At 52.1% G+C, this 10,080-nt stretch overlaps 1 protein-coding gene across 1 annotated transcript; it reads right to left on the bottom strand.

The window, feature by feature from the left end:
* Window positions 1–47: 47 nt before the first annotated feature.
* On the bottom strand, window positions 48–8,523 carry LOC102111994 (fatty-acid amide hydrolase 1-like). The gene is made up of 15 exons (XM_014250942.2): window positions 8,310–8,523; window positions 7,034–7,147; window positions 6,269–6,412; window positions 5,809–5,942; window positions 4,596–4,802; window positions 4,175–4,215; window positions 3,500–3,624; window positions 3,220–3,345; window positions 2,900–2,997; window positions 2,346–2,445; window positions 2,013–2,053; window positions 1,593–1,632; window positions 923–1,031; window positions 477–622; window positions 48–386 (listed from the first exon to the last, which is right to left on the bottom strand). Exons 1-15 carry the CDS (start codon window positions 8,472–8,474, stop codon window positions 258–260), a joined length of 1,719 nt encoding a protein of 572 aa, XP_014106417.2. The 5' UTR covers window positions 8,475–8,523; the 3' UTR covers window positions 48–257.
* Between the last annotated feature and the right edge of the window lie 1,557 nt (window positions 8,524–10,080).

Here is a 10,080-nt window from a genome sequence, read left to right on the forward strand (position 1 = left end):
AAATCCACCCCAACCCTACACACAAACACAGACTTGAAATAACAGACTCAGATAATAAAAAGTACTGTGTTAGGACAATGATTGGAAGAGCTCCACTGCATCAGAGCTCGCCTTGTTTTCCTCTCGCTCCCAAAGCCAGCAGCCAGCCCAGCCATCACTGCATCCTCTCTGAGGGGAACAAGAGTCCTGCGGGTCAGCCCAAAGGGTGGCCCACGCTGCTGTTAGCTGGGATCCTGCTTCGGCTCAGCGCCTGGGGCTCAGAGGAAACTGTTCTTCTTCAGGCTGAGGGTCTCCACCTCCTTCATGAAGCGCAGGCACAGCTCCTCCTGCCAGGGCAAGGCCACGCACTGCACGGCCACGGGCATCCCCACGCCGCCGCGAAAAGCCTGCGGCACAGAGAGAGGGAGAGCGCTTGGGGATGTCCAGGGGAAGGGATGGGGGGAGCTCGTGACCCTGGAGAACCTGGCACCACTCACCTTCACCAGGGTCCGGTCCCACCAGTCCTGATAGTATCCCTTGTAGTCCTTCAGCTGCTCCTCGTCCTCATCCGTCACCAGCGTGACAGGGACAACGCCAGCAGGGAAGTCCAAGGCGTTGTAGAGCATGGTGTAGCTGACTGCCACTGGGGGAGAGGAGGAGCTTGCAGTGCCAGCCTGCACAGGGAAAGCCTTCACCCCGCTGTGTGTGTGAGATTCCAGCTAACGGGGCACTGGAACTGGGAACTCGGGGGATGGAAATCCCTTTGGCTCCCGCTGCAGCGGGGGGGCTGTTCCAGGTACAGCCCATGGGCTGGGCTGCAGCTGTCCCCAGAGCTGAGCTCTTCCTGCTGCTGGCCAGCACCCTGGGGATGTGAGGGGAAGAGGAAGGCTGCTCATGGATACAGGCACAGCGCCATGGCAAAGGTCCCCTGTCAGTGTCCTACCTGAGAGCTTCCCAGGGTAGCCGATGCCGAGAGCCGGGCCCAGCATGGGACAAAGCATGACGTCCAGATTCAGCTTTTTCCACTGGTCAATGAACTGGTGGCAAAAGTCCTGAGGAGGAAATGTGCTGGTGGTCAGTGGGGTGATTGTACCGTCCCACAGCTGCTGGCTGAGGCTCTCCTTGGGCATCCAGCTGGGCTCTTGGTTCTTCTCTGGGAGCAGCCAACAGGCTACTTCAGGCCTGATCCTGCTAAAATCCAGCAATGCTTTGCTGCCTGGACAGTATTCATCCCAGCTCACAAAGCACTCTCTCCCTGGTAAACTGGAGGTGGGCAAAGACTGAGTGCACGGGCACACGGTGACTTGGGACATGGGCTTTTGTTTTCGGAAAACCAGAAGGGAAATAAAGGCAAGTCTGATGATCTACATCTTTATATGCAGGTGTCAAAAATTCAGGTCTGGTCTGGCATCATGAACTTGCCTATGTGTTGTCCTCATCTTTAAATGTGCTGAGAACTTGCGCATCCAAGTGAGATCTGTTGAGCAATGATGTGTTACCATCTTCCATCACCACAGACTTGATCATATCTTAACCTTGGTGAGTGCTGAATCTGCCTCTTCCCAAAGACAAATCAAACAAAAACTATTTAACCCCAAACAGGAATACTTTACCTGGATTTCATGATGAAGACCCCAGACTTCATCTACTGTGCTGTAAAAGGAAACAAACCCAATGAAAGGCATCCTTCCCTGTGCCTATACCTTCTTTCTGCCTTATGGGGTCCCTACTACTTGTCATGATGGATGCATTAACCAGTGCTGAAGCCAACACCATATGTCATCCCCACAGGCTCCGTTCTCTTCATAAGCAAAAGGCTATGACGCTGCTCTCATTCCCACCCTCAATTTCCAAACAGTTTTCCAAACCCAGCAGGGTTATGGTGTTGACACAAATTGCTCTGTTTGCTCCCACCCTTGCGTTTTCAGCCTTGCATTCTCTCAAACACATGCAGCTGCAGCAGTACCAATAATGTAGCAAACACTGCTGCAAAACAAATCTTCACAAATTTGCTCAGGCTCAGATTTACTCACTTTTCTTTCATACTTCTCATGATACTTGAAAATCGAGGCACCTGAGCAGGAGAAAGTGAAAAAAAAAAATATATGAATCCCAGCTCTGTCCTCTTGAGATAGCTCAGTCACAAATAGAAGCTGTTTCCTTGGTGTTCAGGATGGACTTGGGGATTTTCCCCAAAGTGGGGAGAGGAGGAGCAGAAACAGCATCACTCCAGTTTGGAGATGTGTCTGACCACAGCCAGGTAACAATGTCCAGAGACTTCTCTAGGAAAAAGCCTCACTGCTGTGGGAGACAAGTTACTCACATACAGCTTAACTCTGTCTACGCTAGAGAGAAATGGACCTTACAAAAGGTTTGGAAATCCAGGAGAGGAGAGTTTTCAGCCAGTGTGGTGCCTTTGCCAGCCAGAAGAATATCGCCGTGCCGCCTTTCTCCAGCTCACCTTTGCTGAAAGGGAGAGGGGGGTTTAGCTGAGCAGTGGTAGGAGGCAATCACGGCAGATCAGCTTTTCCCAGGCCAACCCCTCTGTATCTAAGTGACAAAAAGAGGTTTGCTCCATTCTTGACTTTCACAGCATTTACAGGATACCACCTCCTTCCAAGGCTGGTAACAATCCCAAAGGGAATCAAGGTGCAGCTGAATCACTTAACCTTAAGCCCCAGCCAGTGCCAACCAGCCACTAGAACTGCTACCTGTATCCCAAGTCCAGCCAGACCCTAGGGAGGATTTTTTATATATATATATATATATATATATAAAAGAAAATATAAATATAAATATAAATATAAATATAAATATAAATATAAATATAAATATAAATATAAATATAAATATAAATATAAATATAAATATAAATATAAATGTTTTCCAATCCCACCAAGCCATTCCAGGCCATACTCACAATTTCCTGACAAAGGAGCTGCCTCCATCTGCGAACATTCCCCTGACGCAGTAGTTAAAGATCACATAGTCCACATTTGTGAGTTCAAAGGGCACCAGCTGGAGGGACAACAGAGGAAGGAATCAGTGGCACAGGCACTGTTTGGGAGAAGCCATTGAGGGCTTGAAATAGGCCCAGCTGGGCTGAGGATTTCCTGACAAGCCCACAGGAAAACCTCCATCCTTCCCTGAAAACCATGTTTACCCTTTGAGCAACAGCTGCTGAGGAAAAAGACACGGGATGGGCTTGTCCCCCTGTCCGAGCAGCCCCAAGGCCCCTACCGTGTGGCCAGCCTCCTCCAAGAGCTGCTTGGTCTCGCGGACGGCGCGTCTCATGGCCGGGCTGGGCATGGTGAAGAAATCAGTCTCGTAGTAGCCTATGCGGAGGGGTTTAGTGCTGGAATACACCTGCAGGGAGAGGGAGAGGCTGGCTGGAAGGGGGCCAGTGGAGCCATGCCACGCTGGAAAGCAGCACTTGGCTCTGCCCAGGTGCCCGCCCATGGGTCAGGGGTTTTCAGGCTGCAGCTCTCCCCGGAGATGTTTGGCCTTGGAGGTGCTGTACCTCTTCATTGAAGGGGAGGGGTGGCACTGTGCTGTCCAGGCTGAACATGTCCTCGCTCAGGAGCGCCCGCAGGCACAGCGCCAGGCTCTCCACATCTTTTGCCAGTGGTCCCACTGCTGCAGCCACTGGAAGAGACCACAAGAGAGCACTCATGGCTGAGGGGCTTTCAAGAGCATGTTCTGCAAAACCAGCACCTCTTGGCATTGTTTTGTCTTAATCTAATGTTGGCAACAGTTCCTCTTTAAGAATTGGGCAGGGGATACCCACAAGTGTCTTCCCACCCACAGGTCCATCATTACAGACTCAGAATTGGTATCCATTAATATGCACCCTGACATCTCCATTTAATGACTTAAAAAAAAACAAACTCAAAAATCTTTGTTTATTACATGAGGGTAACATCAGACACTCCCTTTGACTGCTAATCCCACCATCATGAAGCAGTGACAGACAGGCCACACCCTGTGGGTAACAGGTTGTATTGTGATTTATACTACACAAACAGCTCCTCTCAGCTCATGTGAAAAAAGAATCACAGTATGGGGGCAGCTCTCTGAAAAAATCCCTGAAAGGGAATCTGCTTCTCTCTAAAGGTGATGGAGAAAGTCCCCCATAACCAGCTGAGAGTCCTTCTCACCCCTGCCCTGCTGCTGGGGGACAGACATTAACTCCTACCTGCCTTCTGCCCAACGACTCCAGCCATCACTCCTCTTTTGCTGTAAAGAAAAGAGACATGCAAAATACAGCAGCTGAGTAGTTTTCATTGAAGGGACAAGCTTTGAGCAGTAGCAAGTATTAACTGAAACTGCAGATGTGAAGGCTGGCTGAAGGAAGGGCCCAGAGAAAGCTCAAGAGACACAGTCTAAGTGATTTAGGCCATGTCAGCCTGGAAGAACCATCCCTCAGCATGCAGATGAAGAGGTTTCCCCACCTCCATCCTGGGGGAACCAATGCTGCCCTCCATCTAGGCCTCAGATATTGCCCAGGCAGGAGAGATAAATGAGCTCTTCCCAGCTCCTCCCAAGTTTCCCTTGCCCACAGGAGTAGGAGCATCCCAGCACAGTGGTTGGTCGAGTGGCTGCATTTCTCACAGTACCTGAGCCTGTTCCCTGTGGGTTTGATTGCACAGATCCCACAGAAGGCAGCAGGAAAACGTAGGCTCCCTCCTACATCTGTCCCAATGCCCAAGATGGACCCACCACCTCCTAGAAGTGCTCCTTCTCCACCAGAGGAGCCTCCAGGGGTTCTGGTGTACAGCAGAGGGTTGCAGGTCTGACCAAAGATTAAGTTCTTGCAGTCATAGCTGGAGAGAGAGAGAGAGAGAGAGAGAGAGAGAGAGATACTGCAAATGAGGAATTCAGGTATCTGCTGCTGGGGAGCCCAGTCACTACTAAAAGACCTTGAGAAGGCAATCAGGTAATTGTTTTTCAACAGGCACTGTTGTCAGTGTTGTTGCACTGACATAATTTACTGCAGTCATGAAGACCTTGAGCCTTTTTCTGGAGGTCCCAGCACCTGAATTCACTGACATCTTATTTCACTGACATTAGACTTATCCCAGAGACAACCTCTGGCAGCACACCAACCCTCCTGGAAAGTCTTGCTGTTCAGGTAGCCGAGTGCCAAGGCCACCCAAAGCTGAGCCCCTGCTTGAGCACAGGCCAAATGCCAACTGCAGAGATATCTGACACTGGACTTCCCCAGAAAGTGGCGCAAAATCTGATAATCCCTGAGGCAACCTCTTTTTGTGGCTTTTCTGAACTGTAGTCAGTCACTGCCACATCATCTTAAGGAAGGCATTTCATAGGGCTTGGGCAATGGTCACCCACAGAGGAGCTTTGCCAGAGCTCACTTCCCATGACATGGGGACACTAGAAGGGTGGCTGTCCAGCAGAGCACACCACATATCAGTGACACCAAGAGTGGTCTTCCCAGATAGAGCAAGAGGTCTGGGGGCAGAATAATTTAAGGCCATTAGCTTAACTAGCTTCCCCTTCCACGAATATGTGTTTGCATTTTTGAGTTAATAGGATCATCTCTGAGAGGTAATTTAAAGAAATATAAAAACAGTTTCTCTCCTGTCTTACTCCTCTTCTGCTTCTTTATTTCATGTGGAACTAGAGATAATTTTTATTCTCAGTCTGAATGTGTTTACTTTTTAAAGTGAAATTTATAGACACAAAGAATGGAGACCAGGTGCTGTTACATAAAAAGAAGTGGGAAATGAGAATGAGACCAGATAAAAACTCTCCCTTGAGATGAGGAAGAGAGCACTGCTGCTATGCTGAGGGAGCAGAGCACCCACCTACCTGATGAGGGACTGGGGAACATTGGTTTTAACAAATGGAATTGCCCCCTGTCTCTTGAGCACCTGCACCACCACGCTGTCCTCTGCTGCAGGTTTATTGAGGTTTTTTATGAACCCCAACGTGGAATCGTGACCCTGGGAACAGAATACAATGAGGTTTTCAGAGGGAGGACTGCAATTCTCCCTGCTCTCATACTTCTATCTGTACATTTAAGTGCATACATGCACCTCCAGCAACCCACCCATCACACACACATTAAAGGTGTGGTGACGGCAAATCTGACCACACTTCTCTGTTGGCTCACGTGGGAGACAGGCAGCAAAGCCCCTCCCCTGTCCAGGGAGCCCATTCCACATCATCCACAACAAAATCAATCCAGGTGCTGAGGTGAAAGCTCCCCCCTCCCCAAACTTCAGCCCACAGGGATTTTGGGATATATGTGGAATTATGCTGGTGGTACCTGGCAGTCGATGGAGTCTTTGATGCTGACAGGCACCCCATAGAGCAGACCTTGCTTCTCCATCAGCTTGGCTCTGCGGAGCTGGGTCTCGCTTTCCTGCAGAAACTCCGTGATGCAGTTGGTTTCTGTGGCAATTTGGAGGGCCTTGGGGAAAGCAGGACAAGCCCACAGGTGAGTCACAGCCCATGGGGCTGCACAATGACCCCTGTTCTGCAAAGGACACCTGTCTCTTTCCTCTTTTCCTCCTCCCCATCTGCACAGTTGTTCGACACCTGCTACTTTTCAAGCCAAACTGCAAGATGGACACAGCAGGGCCTTAGTGCCAGCTTGTGTGTGATGAAGGGAGGCACTCTGCTCAGATGAATACTATAGACTGTTCCCTTGTTTGAGCTTCTGGGGTGGCATAAATGATAGTCCCAAAGAGGGAACCCAGGAAGTGATCAGAACATTAGGGCAAAAGTAGAGTGAACATGAACACTGACTTTTTGAGGTTTAACAACCCATTTGGAGATGGAGGGAAGACAGCAGCAGCACTCTGCAAATGCTGCTTGCTGCTCCTTTTTCCTCCAAACCAAGTTGAGAGCTACGGCAGCCAGTTTCCAGCTCTCTAACCACTCACAGAAAAAGGGCCCACCACTAACCAGTGAGCAGAGACAGCTCAGCAGCATTTGAGCCAGGTCTGAAACTTGTCTTGTGCTCCTCCCTAAAAAAGCCAGCCCCCTTTTTTTGTGGGTGAGATGCTGCCCCACTGCCCTTGCTCCTCACCTTGCCCACATAGGCATAGAAGACGTGGTCGGGAGGGAGGGAGCCATCTCGGAGTTTCCTGGAGAGCTCCGGCAAAGGCAGAGAAAGGATGGAGACCGTGTTCACGGAAGGATGCTACGGGAAAGGTTGAACAGGGAATGTCACACTTCTACTTCAGCTGATGGGGTCCTCCTTTCTCCTTGGTCCCCTCTGTAACTCACCCAAAAAATATCTGCCATTCAGTCGCTGAAGGTGGTATCTGCCTCAAGACCACATGCTGCCCTACCTGACACCAGTGAGCATGGTGTCACACCCTCAGGGCCAGTACTAGCCCTGGCTTTCTCAGCCTTTCTTCCTGTTCAGACCAGTCACGCCAAGCACCTGCTAATTAAAATAAAGCCTTTCACACAGCCTTGTTCAGACAGGTCATGACCAGGCTGGGGGAACAGCTCAGTGCAATGCTCCTGCTGAATTACGGTGGGAATTGACTCGTGATTACAAAAAAATGTTCCATCAAGGAATGAAACCAGACCCGGAGCCAGTTCTTCTCCTGGCATCGTAAGATATTTGCACAGGGAAATGCAAAAAACAGACAGCCCCTGGGCTGGTAATTTTTTGGGTCAGATGAGGTTTTTTCACCAGCTACCAAACCTCATGAAAAATGTTATCAAACCTCACGCTTCCAAGCTGGACTCTGAACCTGAGCGACTTTGCTCCAGCCCGAGGCCGGGCACCATCGCATCCCTGCCCGCAGCTGCACTTTGGCCTCTGCTGATAACACACATCGCCTGTCGCCTCTTCCTGCTGCCTCCTCAACCAGCCCGAGCCTCCCACCACGGCGACGGGGAGCCTTCAGACAGGGATTTTCCCCTCCTCGCTGCCTGTGACTGTTCCCGGGATAACGGGACACCTCCCGCTGCCCCACACCGCGCTCCCTCCCCATCGCCGCGCCAGCGCCGATCGCTGCGCTGCTGAGCGCTACACACACACACGCGGCGGCTTCGGAAGGGAAAACAATAACACCAAATAACACCAACAACACCAAACCCCCGTGGGTCCATATAAGGAGCCGGGAGAGCACCTGACAGGCGGGCGAGCAGCTGCCCCTCGCAGGGAGGGCGACACGGCGAGGCCATGGGGAGAGGGCTCAGCCAGGGGTCCCCTCCGGGGGATGGGGCTCAGCCAGGGGTCCCCTCCGGGGGATGGGGCTCAGCCAGGGGTCCCCTCCGGGGGATGGGGCTCAGCCAGGGGGTCCCCTCCGGGGGATGGGGAGAGGACCGCGGCTGCCGGCGCTCACCTGCTCCCGAAAGCGCTGCGCCGCCGCCTCCATGCGCACCAGGCTGCGCTCCTGCCGCTCCTGCGCCTCCGCCACCTTCCTCCAGAGCGCCCGGCGGCGCCGCCATCGCAGCAGCAGCAGCAGCAGGGCCGAGCCGCCCAGCAGGGCGGGCAGCGGCACCCGCATGGCCGGGCTGGGGCACTGCCGGCACCCCGAGCCGCCGGCACCCCGAGCCGGCCGCAGCCCGCCCCGCCCCGCCCGGCCCCGGGCAGCCGCCCGTGGGGAGAGCGAGCCAAAACCTGGGCGGGATTCCCAGCCGGACAGGGATTTAACCGGCTCGCTGCCGTGCCAGCGCAGCGAGGGGGAGCTTCGGCAGCAGGAAAAGCTGCTGGATGACAGCTCGCCCCTCCCTGTGCTGGGTGGTCTCTGTCTGATAAGGTTTGGTGGTTTTTCCCTTCGCCCGGGGTGGCCTTGATCTCCGCGTAGTTTTTCAGCCCCTCTGGGAACAGTCTCGGCTTGGAGGATCCAAGGCAGCAGGGAGGGGAGTCCCAAAGGTACCCGACTCGTCCGCATTTCCTGGGGCCAAGCGGCTGTATGGGAAAAAGAAACAATAAATACCGCGGGCTGTGCCCAGCGGAGTTCACCTGTCTCTGGCACAGTATGGGTGTCTGACGGCTTCTGACAGCGGTGTTGGCATCCCTGCTTTCTGCGGCCTTGCACCCCGTGTTGAGGGAAACTCCAAAATAATTTCTTCATCACCAGCCCCACAAGGGTTCTATCCTTAAAAAAAAACCCTCCACGACTTCCAGAAGTCCGTCAGAAAGTATTTCCATCTATCCAGTTTAGATACTGCCCGTAGGATTGTGAGAAACCTGTTGGGGAAGAATCTGGGATGTTTTCTCACTTCCCAGCGGTTTGAGCTGTTCCCAAGTTACCTGTGGGCAGACGCTGAGCTAGGAAATGTGTTGGAGCTAGATGAATGCAGACTCGATTTTCCTGGCATCATTGCTCAGGATACTGGCTTTATTTCTTTCAGTCTTCAGGATCTCAGGGCTCCTTTGGCAGCACCCGAGCCACTCGTGCCACAGCCTGGCACCCTTGGAGGGAGCTGCTGTGCTGTGCATCCACAATGTCCTGGGGTGTGCTGGACATACTTTGTGTCCTGGGGCTCTTTGCTGAACAGTGCTGAAGCCTCAAAAATACTCAGTCCTCATGAACTCCATGGCCTTTTTGCTCTGAGAATATGCAGCTGCCTGTTATCTGTGTAAAGGAAATCACATGCAAGAACAGCAGTTTTCCCAGCAATTTTTTTTTCTCTTAACTTCTTTTTTTCCTTCCCCCTCCCTGTGGGGCTCAGAGAGTTATTCAAGATTGCAAACTCCCAAGGGCATTTGGAGTTGGCTCACAGGAGAGGAGTGGGTTGGCAGGAGTGCCCTTCCTGTGAGTCAGGAGTGTGTAATCAGCTCAAGGCTGGCAGAGCACACGCTGTCTGTGACTCCCACCTCCCCTTTCTTCCTATCTCTCTCACTCTGGAGGCCTCAGGCTCCTGCACTGATCTCACCCCAAGGCAGCACAATGCCAAAACCTTGCAGGCTGTAAAACTGTGTGCACTGAGGTCTTTCAACATGAGAACAAGAAAGGTTGGGAACTCTGGAGAAACAGAACTTAAAACTAGTTCTTGTGGAAGACAAAATTACTTCTCCAGCCTTCTTCCCCCTAATTTAAATGCTGCTTAAAATCTCTCATGAAGGAACAATTTTCAACTTCTGCAGTTCAGTTTGTGAAAGGAAAG

The sequence above is a fragment of the Pseudopodoces humilis genome, chromosome 10, assembly GCF_049639895.1.
Source record: "Pseudopodoces humilis isolate 2021_Gansu_Grassland_sample_001 chromosome 10, ASM4963989v1, whole genome shotgun sequence".
Lineage (NCBI taxonomy): Eukaryota > Metazoa > Chordata > Aves > Passeriformes > Paridae > Pseudopodoces > Pseudopodoces humilis.